This window comes from Opisthorchis viverrini (assembly GCF_000715545.1).
Source record: "Opisthorchis viverrini unplaced genomic scaffold opera_v5_40, whole genome shotgun sequence".
Classification (NCBI taxonomy): domain Eukaryota; kingdom Metazoa; phylum Platyhelminthes; class Trematoda; order Opisthorchiida; family Opisthorchiidae; genus Opisthorchis; species Opisthorchis viverrini.
Genome location: NW_008751694.1, coordinates 1,827,919 through 1,846,193, shown reverse-complemented (window position 1 = coordinate 1,846,193; position 18,275 = coordinate 1,827,919). Strand labels below are relative to the sequence as shown.

Here is an 18,275-nt window from a genome sequence, read left to right as displayed (position 1 = left end):
AACACCTGAAGACGTCTCAGGTCCGCTGCTCGAATAGGCCAAGTCTCACAGCCATACAACAAGACAGCCCGTACTGTAGCTTGATACACACGTCCCTTCGCGCGTTTCAGAATTAGCCGTACGTACTATGAAGAATATTCTTCCAGGAGTTCGAAGGGCTACAGCATTCCCCAGAGGGGGCCGCACGGAGCGCTCTTTGCACTAAATTACCAGTACTGTAGCTTGATACACACGTCCCTTCGCGCGTTTCAGAATTAGGGCACCGTACTATGAAGAATATTCTTCCAGGAGTTCGAAGGGCTACAGCATTCCCCAGAGGGGGCCGCACGGAGCGCTCTTTGCACGACATAAATTACCACTCTACTTATAGGCTAACATATCCCTTTTTCTCCTAATTTTTGTTGAATCAATGTAGTGCATGGGTTTCTGATTGATATCCTCCCTTCATTCCTAACTTACCCCCTTAGTCTGTTTTTGGGACTCCCGAATGTTTGATAAGTCCCCTTTAAAACCGCCCATAAATCAACACAAGTTCTCTGTATTGATAACATTTTGATCAGAGCTCCGGTTTATCCTACTAAAAGATTAGCTTGCCACAGCCCATGCCTGCCTGGTATACCTATGTGCATTTGTCTATTGGTTTAGGATTCACGAGTTTGAATTACTATCCTTTAGTCACTGCATTACATCTTTACATCTTTTACTTCATCCCTGGACATTCATCCGCGCCGTACCGCATACGACTGCCCAACCAAATAGTAGATTCAAGTTAGGTTTGTTTCTTCGGCTTGTTTTTCTTGTTTGTCTTCCACACAATACGCGATCTCTTTCCTTCGATTCTAGTGACGAAGTTGTTGAGGTCGTTAACCAGCCTTGTAAAATCCCGGGTTAGTGGCTACCGGACCCCCACATAAACTAGCTGTTGATTTGTTCTTCCAACATTAGAAATGTAAAAGTATGCTTTTTCTGTGCCGTTTAGATCTGCCGGCTGCAAGAAGATTGATGAATATCTTCAACGGTACCAGGTATATTTTGCCTTCCTCAAAATCAGCTCACCGTTTCTAACATAGAATCCCGTGGAAGCTGATGGACTAATGCGACTGCATAATGAACTTGATGAAACTAAAGTTATTCTGGTGAGTATCTGTGTCATTTGTGGAACTCTGACCTATATTGTGCTATGCTTCCTTGTCCCCCTCCAACGAAAGGCAGCGAAATTTACCAAAACTTGATTAGTCCCTTTTGGACTGATTTTGTTGGGCCGCATATATTTACATCTCTCTACCTTCTTAGGATCAAATCATTCTACTTAGTCTTGTGTATTCGGTAGTAGATCTAGCATCTTAAACTAATTATTGAATTCCAAAGTTATGGGGCATGTAGATTTGATTCTTGCGACGCTTGAGTCGGTCGTTGTGTGGATTGCCATTTTCGCGCCACGTTTGGCAGCATATCTGTTTCAGCGTGCTTCAAGAATGAATGATTCTCTCTTGGCTCTCAGACGGAAATCCTGGGCTTGGTTGAATTACTGTATCAATCGTTACGTCGTGGGAAACCACCAAGTTACTGCGAATTTTGTCTCACAGTAAGTAATTGGCAATGGTGCCAATAGCTTCGGCCGTGCCTCATCTGATGTATGCTCTCTGGTAGTCTGGCTTCTCTTGGAACGTCGGTTGAAGTGCAGCGCTTGACCGAGTTTTACCACATACCACCGCAAATCACTTGGATCCAACTGATCGATTTACCACACCTATCTAACCCACTTAAAAAGTGTTTTGAAAAAAAGAGGCACGCTTCGTTTAGTTCAGTCATTAATTTAACTATCAGTCGGTCATAAGGTAGGAATCTCTGCGTCAAAGTAGTGTTTCTAGTTGCTACAGTTCGCCGAAACTAAGAAAAATGCTCGAACGACAGTCAGCTATTCGAGGGATGGCCAGTCAGTTCTGTGACACTGCTTTATTTGTCTGATAAAGCACGGAACGAGAGCTTCATGTTGTACGGAATAGTTTTGATGCAGGATCGCCAATAGCTGTATTTCCCAGGATCACTAAGCATTACTGTTTCTCGTCTCAATGTCCCCATTCTGCTAGATGATTCTCACCAAAGCGTCTCAATGGACTGGCAAGGACTTTCCTGCTTCGTCACTGCCTCACGCTCTATCGTTCCTACTCTATATGTTCGGAGAAGAGGGTCCTGTGAACCACACGGTCCTCAAACATACGAATTACTGGGCTTAACCAACGTAATCTATGGGGGTAACTAATTAGTCTACAAAAGGGAAATCGTTCTTTCTAAAGACCTTCTGGTATCTTTCAGGACTCCTGATATGATGTTCCCACCAGACCCGACATAAAGCTGTCACCTTGGGGTGGTGGTCGGGCTTCTGTGCTGCAATGATCCTGCTGGCTATACTGACTGGAACTCAGTTCCGAGAGGTTCAACTGTGCGAGGAAACCAATATAATCAAAAGATCTGATCTACGTACGTTCGTACGCTATGTAAAATTAAGCAAAAGGTATCCTTTGCTGAAGCCTTGCTTTTTCTATCTGTCGATGCATATTGTGTCTCCGAAACACGCGTACAAGATCCCACTTCGGCAGTGCACCTCAAGTCGTTTAGGACGAGCTCAGAGGTTCCATATTTCATTCTCTGGGTATCCGGTAATTCCTAAGCAATGGCTCATGGTATCTACTTTTTGGAAGTTACACTTGGCCTTATTGGGCTGGATCCCAGCAAACAGTTGTCCTTGTGCTGTCTGGTTGTGCAGTTCAATTAAGATCAATGCAGGTCGATGCGGTAAACGGTGTTTTTTTGTATCAGTATACGCTCCAACAGTCTTCAGTTCTGAGACTGAGAAGAACGAGTTTCATCAAGATACGTCACGACTGCTTCGTTCGGCAAGATGGACATAGTAGTCTTGACGGGTGATATGAATGCCCAAGTTGGACGACCAAATCTGGAATAAGAGGGTGGTGGACTTGGAGTCGTTGGGCAGCGTACGGGTAATGGGAAGCGACATTTTCAGTTGTCTACGTCATCTATTCCTGGCCAGTATGAACTTCCAACACAAACGCACACATCGAGTTACCTGGAGGCCACTCACTACAAGACAGTCGTGGACTCAGTTGGCCAAATGGCTATCAGTTACCGATGGAAAGCCTCATTTAAGGATTGTCGTTCCTTCTACGGTATGCAACTGGACTCTTATTATGATTAAATGTGGGTCCGGTGATCACTCCCCTTTCCGTCAGCATTACGCGTTCCAAAGGGAAGCACCTCCGTTCATCAAGTTCGACAAGTTTCACAGCGGGCTAGAAACCTACTGGACACACACAGTCATGTGGATGACGAAGATTCCTTGGAGTTTGAATGGGGGCGAGTTAAATAAGGAATGCTCTCAGCTTTCAGGACTGTTTGTCCAGGCCAGCTCACTCGACTAGTCGAACACTTGATATAATCGAGATCAGCGGATCTTACTGCTGCCAGAAAGTCCATACTTGCGATTATAACGGCGCACGCAGATCCCTCAAGCACCGGATGATCAGGAACTTGAAAATGATAAGGAACGCTGGTGGATTTTGAAGGCCCAGGAGCTAGAGAAAGCCTTCGCTGCAGGCAAAAACCGCGCCCTGTTTCAACTCATTCGATCAACTGTTCAAAAGACAGCTCTCAGTGAAGCGAAAAAGATGGTACAGCAATTCACTTCTTAAATCGTCGTGTTGACCGACGGACTACTCACTTCAAACAACAGTTCACTTGGTCTCCTTCAACACAACCGCTGGAAGAACCAACGGGGCCCGAATGAAACAGCGACACCAGCCCATCATCAGCAACCAAAATCCAGCGTGCGATTTCAATCCTGAAGCGCGACAAAGCACCTGGCCCGGATGGTCTGCACCCCGCGCTCTTCAAAAAAAGTGTTTAGTTCCTGGTGAACGGTCTGACAACCACACTACAGAAGATTTGGGACAAAAACAGAATACCAGTCGAATGGAGCATCAGTCTGATGCTGTCGCATCTCCCCGGCATTATTTTGTATAGTTTGATAGGTTATCGTGAGAGATTCATGAGAATCAAGCTGGGCTTTGCCCTGTGTGAGGATGCGTTGACCATATCTTTACCATCGCCACTCCTTCAGACGTCCCACGTTGGTCGCTTTTCTGGACTCGAAAGCTGATTTTTATTCTGTCCATCGTCAGCAACTTTGGCAGTGTCTGGCAATCCTAGATGTCCCTTCTAGGTTCCCATCCCCTATGAAGGCACTGTGTGCAAACTGTGCGTGCTCACGGCAAGCTTTTTCAACCACGTCCAGTGATGTAAGACAAGGCTGTCCTCTCCCCCTTTCCTCTTCAACTTCGCTATTGATCTGCTGCTTGAAATTTCCCTGCCTGCCTCTGAAACCTCGGGAGTCGAAACGCCCCCGGGACGTTCCCTCACAAACATTGAGTATACAGACGATATTGCTTTCCTTGGTTCAGATCCTTCCCGAATGCAAACGACTTGAAAAAAAACCTTAATAACTCTGCCGCACGGTTTGGCATGCGCTCCGCAGCTTCAAACTGTAAAGTGCTACTACAAGACTGGGTGGGATCAAGTCCAAACTCCATGCTTGAAGGCGAGTCAATCGACCTGGTGGATACAAGTTTTACCTGGGCATTTGTATAAGTTCCGGCAGATTGGTTTGAGATGACATTGATTCTCGAATCGGTAAGCCAGGACAGCTTCCGCCACCCTCTGACACCTATGGCTGTGAAGTGACGTCAGTTTATGTGTGAAGGGCAGAGTTTACACTGCAGTGGTGCGATCCATACTCCTTTGTGGATCAGAAACGTGGCCTCTATGCGCGGAGGACATACGAAAGATGTCAGTTCATGACTGTCGCCGTCTCCGAAGAATCAGTCTGGTCTGGTAACAACATTGGATTAGTAATGCTGAGGTAAGCCAGATGGTGTTAAGAAGAAGGAACTCTCCGGTGACAGATGAATTGCTCACGCTCCATAGGTTACGCCGGTTAGAACAGGTACTCTGCATGATATAAGAATTATTTGAAAAGCCGTCGGCGTAGCTTCTTTTGTTTTTCTACCCATCCTCCAATCATCGTTTTTATCGTCCTACCGGTTCATTTTCGAGCGAACTCATATCGATATGGTTGGTATGCTGGCGTCAGTTGGAGGCGATGAGTTCAATGGTCTCGAGTGAATCAGTGTATTTCCGAGGGAAAACGTGTACACACACTGCCTTGATCAGAGTCAAGCTGTGTACTCTAGAAGACATTCTTTAGTCACAGTTATTCACTGTTTGCTGATTGCCACACGGTCCATCCGAAGCTAACAGATCCTTTAAATTTATTAGGGAGTCATTTTGTCTATTTACCGGGAATAAATTTTGGTGAAGAATTACGACTAGGTGATTGGTAACTGAATGAATCACTAAGGCATAATGTTGGGGGTGGGTGGGTAAACGGATAATACTTCATGGTTACTCATACCGGAGAAGTTGGTTCGTTTTGAAATACCTCAATTTTAGCGTTCATCTCGAGTTCTGTCTCACAAGGGAGTGAGGAAATGTTGGATTTCGTTCTGCTTTCCAAATCATGAGATAGTGGTTCTTAGAACTCTTGAGCAACTCTCTTTGAAACTTACAGGAGTCGCCTATCCCGCCTTGTCCAGAGTATGACGGATTTTTCACTCCCGATAATGCTACGTCCGTCAAAAAGACCTGAAGCCGCATCGAGTTCACTGACAGATTTGCTCGTTTTTTCACCAGCCTCCGCTGTCCACCTTTGGGCAGTCGTAGGGCAGACGATCTTTCGTAAACCGCCCTTTTTTGGGATAAGGCACCATTGCAGCTTCAGAAGTGTGGAAATGCTGGTCGCTTGGGGAATGCAGGTTTCCGCCTTCACGCTCCTGTCGCAGGGACCGTACGACTACTCCAGACCGCCTTGTAATACGACGCTTTCCAAGGGACTCGCCATTCGGCGGCCTTCCTAGTATCGTTGAAACCGCGTTCCAGTAGATGTAGCCCGCAGCATCATTGCAGCGGTGCAGCTCGGCTTTGGTAACAAGGTGACAAACTTACTGTCAGTGAAGAGAGATTTTTCTTCGTGCTGATTATTGATCGCCGTAGACAGTTAACAATAGAGAGGCTCGAATCGTATTCGGACTTCATATTGAATGGGTGGTCGAGAGCTGACCGCCTGTTTACTGTAGTGAAAAAGTGGTTGTACGTACTCGCACTTGGGTCAGACATATCTTCATTCGAATTTGGGGTCTAAGAGCTCAATAACACCTTTATGGATCCCATCTGTGGCTTTTGTCTTGTGAACTCACACAGGTACAATTTACTTCAGTTTGACTGATACTAGTTCTGCGGAACGACGCTTTGTCTTGATTATTAGGTATCACAGGGATGATTATTTCTGCATCCAGCGGTTTTTGTCAGTCTCTAGTACGGGGACTGGGCTTTGTGTTCAAAAGTCTTTGGAACACTGATCAGCATATATGTGACTGCCCAGTGATATGGTTGAGTCTTGTGACTCACGTCTGACCACTGTGCTTTAGAATATGTCACATCTCCTGACATAAGGTTACCATGACGTGAAGCCCAAAGGGGAGCAGTGAGTCCGCGCACTACGAACGTTTAGGAAGCTTCTGACTGATTACCAACTCAATTTGAGAGATGCTGATTTTATCTGATATCTTTTATCTGATAATGAGTCATCACTTATGGACCCTGGGCCGCAAACTGCAGTTTCAGAACCATTATTCATCATAGATCGACAAGCTTAGCGTGCCGGGTGCAGTTAGGCTGACTAACCCTGGTGTGTTCACCCGGACAGAGTAAACGATTCGTTTTGTGATCAGGCTGATTCAATGATCGAGACGCTGCAACCACATCTGTGGATGCAGAAAGAAAGAATAGAGTGACTATGGCAGTGCTAATAGATATTCGGACGCCACCGACACACATGAGGCTTTTGATGTCAGACTGGGTGAACTTGGCATTATGGTCGCTGTCGTGAGTGGTGTATTGAAAATTACCTAATAAAACCCTATTGTTTTCCGAGACAATAAGCGGCGGCCACAGTGGTCGTCAAATATGAGTTGTCGACGGCTTTTTGAATTAAAAGGTTGTTTTCATAGATGTTCTCTCGCAAGCGGGCTTGGATGTTCAATCCACCGCTTGGAGTGGGGGAATGAACATGCGCAGCGGTTGGCTCCAAACTGAACTAAGACTTGGTAAAAGTAGCGTGGTAAGGGCGTCGTGAGGCTCATAGTAAGAGCTTCGTGATTTCGATACACCACGGATCTGCAGAGGTTTTCAATTGCGGGCCTGTGGTGTGAAAACTAGAGCCCAGCAACATCCAAATCACTGTGATTCAGGAGTAATCTCTTCAGCGTGGCATTTCAAGGTGTTTTACAATTCCCAATTCCGACAACCGCTTGTTCCATTGCCTCTCCTACTCGCGGTTATTTCCAGAAACTCTTAAATTCGCCAATAAAATTACTATACTCCAGGTTCAACTGACGTATCCATAACATAGCCACTTTTATCGGTCCTATAGGACGAAAATGACATCGCCCTGTGTTTTTCTCATCAGATGCACAGCATTCTGGCTTCAAAGTTTATGAACTTAGGTCCGACATACAACCAGCTAGCTACTCGTGTCTTCCAAATTTCACTATTTATGTCTCCTTTGGTTAATCTAATCTAGCCTAGTCTAACCTAACCCTCCTGTTTATTTTGCCTTAAAAATCAAAAATCTGTGATCGAGTGATCTGTTTTTTGATTTGAGGTTTGAAAGTAGCAGCAGACCGGTTGGATGAATCTCAGGGAAAGTAGTTTTGGGACCTCTCCACCAGGTGGTGCCAGTAACGGATTTACGCGACCAAGGGAAAGTTGGGGATTGAGTGATATCATTCACCAGACTGGTGCAAACTTTCTTCAATATATTTCTATGCCCTGAAAAGCATGACTATATTGCTCTCATCCTCTGGGGGTGAACGTACTTTTTGCCTGTTCAACCCCTCATTCTTTGGGAACCTAGGGAGCTGTCTGCAAAGAAATCAATCAACTTGTTTGCTACTTCCTGTCACTCAAGGCATTCGTTGCTAGCCTGGATGACGGAAAATTGCACATTTCAATGTTTCCGAATCGCAACCTTCCCATTGTTCCGTGAGACTGTTTAGGCTGCCTTTCTATGCGGTTGTGTGACCGGAAAGCAGCTGAGTAACGGACATTTGCGCATTCAGACAGACTGGTATTATTTATCGAATGGCTAACTGCAAGAACATTGATCCACCAATTACTTACAGAAGACACTTTTGGCACTCGTATTGGTTAGTAGCGCAATCTTCGATTGTGTGAAGTACACAGACTCGCTAATAATCAATATAATTGGATCCGACATGCTTCTGTATCTTCTGGATATGGTCTGTTTACTTGTTTTGACTCTACAGTTCCGCACTTTTTGTGCCTGTTTAACTACGAATGATTGTATGGCAAGATCTTCCCCAGAAAACCCTAATCTCGGTCGTCGCAACTCGATTTTGCGTCCTGATATTCTAAATGAATGTTTCTTAAAGATTTCCATGCGTCCCTAATCCTATTGGATTGGATGGGCAGAATGAATTGTTTAATTTAATTGACTGGCTAGTATCTCCGCTAGCCCTGTGTTCTTCAACCCACAACATCCAAAAATGGGACGATCTTATTGATAACAATGCATGTGGCTCACTCTCAGGAGCCTTCGATGTCAACTGCATTCCTACTGAAGGTATTTTCATGTGGTTTGTCGATTGTGGAGCTGCATAGACAGGTCCCTTAATTGTAATAAAACGAAATCCCATCGTGTCCTTTTTGTCTTCGCCAAGAAACTTCCTGCCTGATCAGTGCTGTTTTGTTGATTTAATGACGGTTGCACCTGTTTTCAATATGTTTTTAACTTTGCGTCACTTAATTGCTTTCTCTTTATTGTCCCGTCCATGTTTTCGATCTTAGCACAACACCCTGGAGTCTCTGCTGGCGAGGGGCGAAAAATTGGATGATCTTGTTCAGCGTTCAGAGGATCTCAGCGTACAGTCCAAAATGTTCTATACCACGGTACGTCCTTCAGATTTTTTTCTCGGTCGTTGTCGCTATGTTGTTTGGAGTGTGTTCCGGTCAACGCCCGTTCAGGTTAACTCGTTAAATTGAAATCGCGTCCTATAAGTGAAGCCAGTCTATGCTGAAAAGGTGAGCAGCACTGCACCGCTGTTTCATTCTTATTGGGGATCATCAACAGTTTCAACCCGGAAACCTCCCGTCTAGCAGTTTGAGTGCTTAATCGTTCAGCCATCACTACGAGTTCTCCTGTACTACTGTTAGAAAGGAGGTCTCGGGCTGGTATCCTGTCGACGCTGCTATGTTTCCAAGATAGTTAGGGGCCTCCTATATCTTTCTACACTGCCCGTTGTACCATGTGGAATAGAGTTTTTCGGAACCAAGTGAGAACCAAACTAAACTACTATCGCCTTAGGGGACTGTACTTTCATTTCTAAGTATTTCCTCACATCAAATTTCCCTTGTTAGTCCGCAAACACAAGACAGTCAAAAACGGTCGTCTGTTGGCCCGTTGGCCGAGCCTGCGTATTGACTTTCCCCTTACCTAGTTCCACGAAGAGATCAACAAAGAACAATCAGTAGACTCACCTGAGTTACTAACATTGATGCATTCCTAAAATAATAGTCCATTTACCAAGTAAATAATCTCTTCCAGCTTTTCCTCTTCGGACGTGCTGTGTTCGGTCGGATTTTCTTTGCATACATTCGGCCAAAACGTATCAAGAATTCACACTTGTTAACTCCGAGTTCCGGTAGCTGAATTGCTGAAACCGCTAAATTAAATGGAGTAGATTAAGTTGTTTAAAACAGTTTCTTCATCGATGGACTACATTGTGGCAGCTACAGTCACTGCACGGCAAGTACGCTTATTTACAGCTGATAATGATTATTCGAATGACGGTGTGATTATTGCTTTGTTTTTTGTATTCACTTCTCATACGGTTACCCACATTCTTTTTATAAGGATCACACCTCTGTAAGGTTCGCTATTTTATCTCTAACAGCCTTCTTCGCTGAAATAGGCGGCGAGCCCTCTGTGGACACTTGACTTGACAGTGTGCAGTCATCCTCTGTGACGATTCATCACAGAATTTGTGACCATCCAGCGCACCTCAACCATTTTCCTCATGTGTCCTTAGTGTTTACCTTGCAGCCTGGTATTTTCAAACTGTCAATCTTTCTATCTTGCGGCACCTACCCGGTATCCATCACATGCTTATGACATCAGAATCCTCCGCTATTTCTGTTGGCTATTAGTATCGCGATGCATTTTACCTGGTATTCCGTAGCTTGTCTTGAGGCTCTGACAGTGAGATACACATGCGAATGGCTAAGACATTAATATGGACTGTGCAGACTGTTGATTAACATGTGGAATGGAGTTAATAAGTCGCCCCAAAGCTGCTTCAGCAGACGTAATTTAGCACACACAAGAGTTGCTACAGTAAGCCCTCCATTCGAAATCTTACGCTGTGCGTCCAAGGACATGTGAGCAAACTCCACATGTGCCGTGGCCATCCGCGCGTACAACTCAAAGACTGTGTTTACTACCCGCTTGACAATGTTTTTTCCACATTGACCAGTCCGTAAGACGTTTCCCATATTCCTTCCATATTTATCTCTATGATATTGTACACACATTGTTTTTAATCTAGGCCTCCATAGTTTCGTCGCACCATGATGACTGAACTAACAGGTCCAGTTTGACATGTAATTTGCTGAAAGCTTGACTGTCCAGTTCTTCGCGGATGAAAGTGGAATCAACATCCTCAGATATAGTTCACTCAGGCTTCCTCATTAATCGTAACTTTCCACTTCACTTTACGTCTTCACCGGTGCTTAAGTGTGCAGACCATCTAACTGGTTGAGGAACCACTTGCAGTTGAGATTGGATCTATGACACCTGATTCTTTGGTAACCGTTGTGTGTTCACACTGTCTACTGGTTTATTTTTCGGAGCAATTGAGGCGTGGCTAATTCTGCTGCCTGGAGAGCTTCTACCATTTAATCTCTATTCAGTTCAGTTTAATTTGTCGACTATAACAGTGTAATATGGAAATATTGGTTCCAGCTGCCACAGTTTCGATCACCGGGAAATGGGTGAGTTTGGGACACACAGCCAAGCCTTGGAGGTTATGGCATGTTCAGTTAGTTCGGTCATTTAGTTGCTAAGGATTGAAAGCGATAACTTTGCTGCAGAAGCGCCACTGACTGCGCGATTAGGCCATGTTGGCAAGTGTCACTAACCAGTGGGGAGTTGAGTCCCGCAGTCCCCATTCGAGGAGGCAGCAGTTGTTGTTCCGACTCAGTTTTCTGGTTAGTGTTTTCATACTTCGTTGCGAGGTCATATACTATCCAGCTCTCGGTCACTGCCACGGCACAGGGCTGTGCGAAACGAGGTCTGGGAAGCAGGTCTTCCGGTATGCCGAATACTTGTCCTAACCAGCGTAAACTATGAAGCATGAGTAATTCAACATAACGTTGCAAGATACGCAATCCAGAGGAGAATGTTAACTCAGTTCTTTCTAACTAATACTTCTGTCTTTCGAACCACTGACTTGACGCACCCCCACTTCCCCATCTCTTCTCTAATTCACTGTGTCCAGGACCCGCATCGATCTAAACGGTAGTGACTATTCGTAGTTTCTGCCTATGCACCAACCAACTGTAGCTCTGATTCCATGTAAGATGCTTTGTTGAGAAGTAACTACCACGTAGGTTTCAGATGCGGTCTGATTTGCTGGGGATCGCAATACGCAATTAAACTTTGGCAGTTCACGGAAAGCACGATTTGGTAGCATGTTGAGTTAAGACGCAGAATACAAGGACGATGGTGGATTCTTTCACAACTTTGTACTGACCACCAGTTGTTTCCTAGCAATACTGGGTTTAGGAACTGTGGACTGTCTTTCTGCCTGATTTCCCTCTACTACCGAATGACTGTGGAGCAAACTCGACCAGCGAAGACTCTTCTACCGGTCATTCTGAAATACGTACGTCGATGATAATTTCTCAGTGAATTTCCCGGTTATGCTTAAAGACCAATCTTCCCGTTTAATACTCTAAAAAATGTCCCATCCATGAATCAACTGAACACAGCGAAATCTCCCATATAATATTTTGGAAGTGGCCTGTTTAGTTGACATTAGTCCCAAACGGAAAGGGTTAACAGTCGCTGTTTGTGACAATGGGAACTCGGCACCTCGTGTTTCCGAGCGTGCAGCACTACAGCTTCTTGCCGAGACATATTCTATTCTTTAGACACTGCAGAATCATTCGTTTGGTTAGACACCCTCTCAGTTTGAGGTTGTGTAGCGACACAGAGGTGTGGCGTAAACCCAAGGCCCCAGAAATGGAGTGGGGAATGCAGAGAAGCTGCTCCTAGTAATCCAAGAAACGGGACCCAGGACAACGTCTGACCAAAGGTAACACTGAGAATCTAATATAGGATGAAAAGTCATAAGCCATATTGTTGGGCAGAATACTGCGAATTGCAGTTTAGTTGTCCGTGGGGTTGCATATCTATCTGTTTCGTTCGATCCGTCCAACTTGAGGCGTACTCTGCGATTTTAGACCCCCTGTCAGTTGATGAGGTGCTAATATGCCATTGGCTTCCCGGATCCTGATGAGCTTGCATGAGTACCATTGTAGGACAGTGGTGGATCCGTGTTGCTTCTTGTTCGAATCTACTTGGAATCAAGAATGGTCGAGATAAGTGGTGCCAATCAATCAGGATAAAGATGCCAAGCTGCTGTTATAAACCGCAAAGTTGTCATACATGTGGCTGCTGGCTTCCTTAATACTCTTGTGTCTAACTCTGATATGTGAGATAAACTCGAGGGCATAAAACGCAACTTCGTCCGAGTAAGTTCTGAATTGGTCGCTAGTTCACGTTACATGAAATCTCTGTTTAGCTTCACACATACTGCCACTCAACTCTCGCAGTTTTCCTCGGCTTCAAAAGAGCCTCGGACTCCTTAGAGAGGTGACTTCTGTGTAAACTCGGCCAAGAAGGAATGTGCTGAAGCTTTTTTTGACGTACTCCGTGCTCCCTGTTCCCACGTGATTTGTTGTTCGATACCCTCGCAGCATGGCGAGCCTTTGTTGGCCTCAGAACACGCGCAGTGAAGTGCTATCTAATCGAGTATTTCATGATGAATTGGAATCCCCAGAGCAGCAAACAAAGCTCATCAGATTAATGTATTTGAAACATGTACTATCTATGCCCAACTATCATCTACAGGCGGCTTACGTGAGACAGGTCTTTATGTAGTAATTTTTCTACAGGTTTTAGGTCACTGATAGGGTATGGATGTGGCACACGATTTTGAGCTGAATGACGTCAAGGCGAATCCAGTAAAAAGATGTTCATAAATCGAAACCTTTCCGGTTGTTGTGAAATATTGTTCGAAACAGAAAAGGAATCTTCGTAGATCGACGCGTTGGGACCCGGACAAAACGATAGGTCAATGAGTGTGTTGATTAGGGTGAGGGCTTCACAGCTCTTTGGGGAAATCCATCGCTAGTACTTTGGGTCCAGAAGGCGGAGTTGTTCGTTTGTACTTGCGTGGACAGGTTATTTATCGTGATTTCAACCCGGCGGATCATTTCTAAGCTGCACTCCATTGGCTGGATTCCAAATCCAGTCAGTTGCATCCAATATATTGAGGTCATCCCAAAAGGATCTAAGCAGAAGTGTAAAGTGATCAGTGGGTTACCTGTCACTCATATCATCTCTGAATTTATTGGTATGCCCACATTCGAGTGCAAATGAATCTTTCACTCTTTTTCGGTGCTCTGCGAGTTACATATCCTCGGTTGGAATTTCTCACATAAACGTGCTATTCCATACCCGTTCCCTTCTTATCTCAACCCTTAGTCATATACGTAACTCGATGTCTGTTAGAAATTCTGAGTCTGAAGCTTTCCTCTTTCCAGACCAGCTTCTTAATTTTGAAAGTTCGGATAATCACCCTACATATGCTGCATTTGACACCTTGATAGCCACTCACACCTGTTGGCTTGACTCATTTTAGAGGAGGAAGCCACTCCCTATCTACCGTCCTCCGGTGGAAACTGGGGTTGATGACTCCCGGGAGGTTATGTCGTTATCTAAGATGTCCAATGAAGGAGAAGTAAGGAGGTCCATTGTGAGACTGCGCGTCGTGATAGCCGTATAACCTAATTCGTAATGGGTGTACAAATGGGGGTCTCTTATGGTGACTAGTATAAAATGTCCAACACAATCACTTTGACACTGAGCCCTAACCATCATTCTAAAATCGACCCCGCCCCCCAAGTGACACCCTCAAATTCGCACCCAACAGTTTGTCGTCATTTCAAGCTCTAGAAGACCATTTACTACAAGGCTATTCTCCTGATCTCTTCGTCTTCCGTCCAGTTGTTTGGCATGTCTACTTTTTTCCAACGTCTGTCTAACCGCGCATTCAATATAGTAATATTTGCATGTTGGTGTATATCGTAAGACACGCAGTTCACATTTCTGGTTATTTTTCATATCAACACTAAAATCCGCCGTAATACGTCAGCTTATATTGTCATGGTATCAATTCTAAATAGCGCAATTATTTTCGTTTGTCGTGGGTTTCGTGAAAACTTGTGCGGGTGATTGATTCGAATTATATATTGCCTCTTTCATTATGATCTGCTAACCAACTGCTCCTGACCACAGCGAATGATCAACGTGAATTCTATGACGATGACAGAACCCTCCTGGACTAATTTTAGACATCTTGCAGCTAACTATGGATGAGTAGTCTGAATCTGAGTGTTATTTCACCAAATAAGTCGCTTGGGACATTCATTTTACTGTTCCGTTAAGCGTTCTCAATCGATACATGGTATATCAAGACTGAACAGCACTGCTGAGCAATAACCAGGCAGGATATAGCAGCATCTTCATGACTTTAAGAAGCACTTGTTTCGATTGTTTGTCAGGTTCGAAGAAACCACGAGTACTGGTGATGTGCGTGACTTTCACGCAGTAATTTTCAGTCTTCCTGTTCCCGTCCCTCCCTGGAAATACTAATCTGGTCCACTTCCCCTTGACTATGTCTGACTAATCATCACGAGACAGTTTTTGGCACGTGTCCATTTATTTGGAAAATGGGTAGAATCAATACCACATACTTTGAAATGGTTAAATGGACGCAAAATCAGTGCTTTTGAGGATTCCGTTTTCACTTTGTTATGATTTGTATGAGGGAATCTTCTCGGTTGAAAATCCCTTTTAGTGCAAACCTTTAAATCAAGGATGCAGGTGGTGAGTCTGATATCTGCCAGACAGTGAATAGACCATGGTTGTTTGGATAGAGTAAAGCGAAGAAATAGAAAATGTAATACTTCCGTGGATCCATTCAACCGCATGGAATGAAACCGATCGTAAATAAAAAAGCTGACTATCAGTTTAGTGAGAAATTAGTCGGCTGCAACAACAGTGTGAGCACTTGGTGGATGGCATTCCGCTTATATGCCTGAGAACATCAGCTGGGTTCCAGATGAGTCTCTCGAAAAAACAAATTAGTTTGCAAATGAGTATATATTCGCGAATTTCGTGCAATTTGCTTTCAAGTAAAACATAAGGTTGACGGAAACCCGGGGACTGCGCCTACCTGATGAGTCCCAAAGAGGGCGAAACCGGTCGTGGGCTGTCGACGGATTTTCAGCAACCTTATGAGTAGTACGTTACAAGGACATTCCGCATAGTTTGTTGGATTGATATGTGAAGCGATCCAAAATAGGCATGCATCGAAACTCTGTAGCCCACTCGCTCTCGAGGGCTTGCGCCCAGTGCGCTTCACATTATATCGTAGTTCGATTGCATATTCCATGGAATATCAATTAATCTAGCTCGTACTTTATAAAAATGCCCCGAGAACCATCCGCAACGTAGTCTCTCTGGTTTTCATCTTCTGTACTTCGGTTTATCGATGAACGCGAATCAAGAAGGCTGGAAAATGGAAGCGCCCGACATCGCAAGTAGTATTGGTTTGTTTACCCACCTAAGTGTCACCGAGGAACACGTATTCGGCGATTCAACCAGAGTGATGCAGAGAATAAGAATATATCACGTGATTTGGTAAGCTCCTGGCCACCATAGCGGTAACTCTGGACTCTGTTCCCTCAGTCTGACTTCCAGAAGAGCCACCGCATAATTTCTGAAGCATTTCACTGGATAAACTGCAATCCTATCTGACGGGTGACCTCGCTGTTGACTTGATCTAGGCCATGCTCGTACAGTTGAAGTGAGCGCTAGACACCTTCCTTTTGCTTATTTCCAACCTTCAAACCATTACGTTTCCCAAGAGGTGGTATTCAACCCTAGTATTTGGTATCGATTGTTGTGGAATTTACGAGAATCGGTATGCCGGTTTTTGGCGATGCACTTTGAAATGGTCCTTTCCATTTAAACATATTTTGGTGAAACGGTTCTGAACTGTTCCGAGCTATGTATCGAAATATTGGTAGCTCGGGTGTGTTTTGGTTGATAGGATAAACTGCAATCCTATCTGACGGGTGACCTCGCTGTTGACTTGATCTAGGCCATGCTCGTACAGTTGAAGTGAGCGCTAGACACCTTCCTTTTGCTTATTTCCAACCTTCAAACCATTACGTTTCCCAAGAGGTGGTATTCAACCCTAGTATTTGGTATCGATTGTTGTGGAATTTACGAGAATCGGTATGCCGGTTTTTGGCGATGCACTTTGAAATGGTCCTTTCCATTTAAACATATTTTGGTGAAACGGTTCTGAACTGTTCCGAGCTATGTATCGAAATATTGGTAGCTCGGGTGTGTTTACTGGTGGTTGATAGGGTGGCCGTTGCTCTGTTGACCGAGTGGGACGATTAGCTTGTGAGCCCAGTCAAATGCACACTGGGTACTGAGGGCGAAACGTTGCAAGCTAATTGCCAAGCTCATCATACAGATCAGGAACCTTCAGTGTTCTGGTATATGCTTGGTTATTTCATCCTTATAGTTTTGCTACTAGGACCAACCCGAAAATGAGTATAGTGTGAAAGTGGTCCTTTGAAAGACGAGTACGGAAGTTCGATGGGTCCGGTAGCGAGTCATCCAATTACACTGGACAAGTTTTTAATGCAATCAAATTCGAATATCTGTTAATTAGTCTTACCTACCTTCATCTTTTCTACTCTTCAGGCTAAGAAGACGAACAAATGTTGTATTCTGCTATAGAACCAATCCACCCACTGACTGTTTCATGTTTTCGCCTCCCGGCTCCCCCACTGGTTGTACATGTCTTGCTGTATCAAAAAGAACGTTCCGTCTCCGTGATCTCGCAGGATATTTCGCACGGGTTGGGTGGGCATTACAACCAGTTCATCATCATCATCATCCCTTCTTTGTATGCATCTGTTAATCACGCCCTCCGTCACTGTCGCATTTCCTCATGCTGGTTATGGTGCCCAGTTAATCCGCTGATTCTCCCGACACACACCCGCTCTTCAAATTCCTCACAGATATTGTGGTTTGCCACTTCACATGTTTTGGCAATTGTCTTCCTTAGTTTCCCCCGTCCGCCTTCTATGTTATGAGTTATTCGTACGAATGCACATGCTTACACACTTACTGCCCTCACTACTCTCGGTTCACCAACCACAATCTTTCCGGGAACCGGCTCAATTGTGATTATAGTCTGACCGAAGTCACTCTGCTGGCTCGGCAACTTGCTTACTTTATTGTGAAAATTTCTTTGTACGCCCTGAAGTGGTATTTTCCACTAATTTCAAATTGTGTGTGAATGTCCACGTGTTTTTGTGCCCCGATTAAATCCTACCCTGTCCGAAGATTTGCCCTTTGTGGATAACAATTCGCTACATGTTCTTATCGACAATTACCTGTATTTTCATGCGACGAGGAAGGCTTTCACTGCCACCAAACAGATTCTGAGTGAAATATTTTGGGCTGTGTGGTCTAGGTGTCATATAACTAAGAAAAATAATAACATTTGGGATGGTTAGTTACGACCATCGACATAGAAGTTAACCAAGGAGATGTGACCACGGGTTGGATGGAACACTATGTGGACTAGTGAACTCGCTCGTACGCAATCCCTGAAGCTGGTTTGCTGGTCTACAGCTGTTAACATTGACAGGGCGAGGTGCTGACATGCTTAAGTGTTTCTAGCTACCAA

The 18,275-nt window shown here is 44.6% G+C and overlaps 1 protein-coding gene across 1 annotated transcript in view; it reads left to right on the top strand.

Annotated features, from left to right (window-relative positions):
* Positions 1 to 18,009, top strand: part of T265_02903 (hypothetical protein) — a gene marked incomplete at both ends in the record, with an annotated part of 29,555 nt that extends 11,546 nt beyond the window's left edge. The window contains 4 exons of the mRNA XM_009167256.1: positions 980 to 1,025; positions 1,071 to 1,136; positions 9,001 to 9,102; positions 17,282 to 18,009. Coding sequence (XP_009165520.1) covers positions 980 to 1,025; positions 1,071 to 1,136; positions 9,001 to 9,102; positions 17,282 to 17,317 — 250 coding nt within the window. The remainder of the gene's footprint in view (positions 1 to 979; positions 1,026 to 1,070; positions 1,137 to 9,000; positions 9,103 to 17,281) is intronic.
* Positions 18,010 to 18,275: the final 266 nt, after the last annotated feature.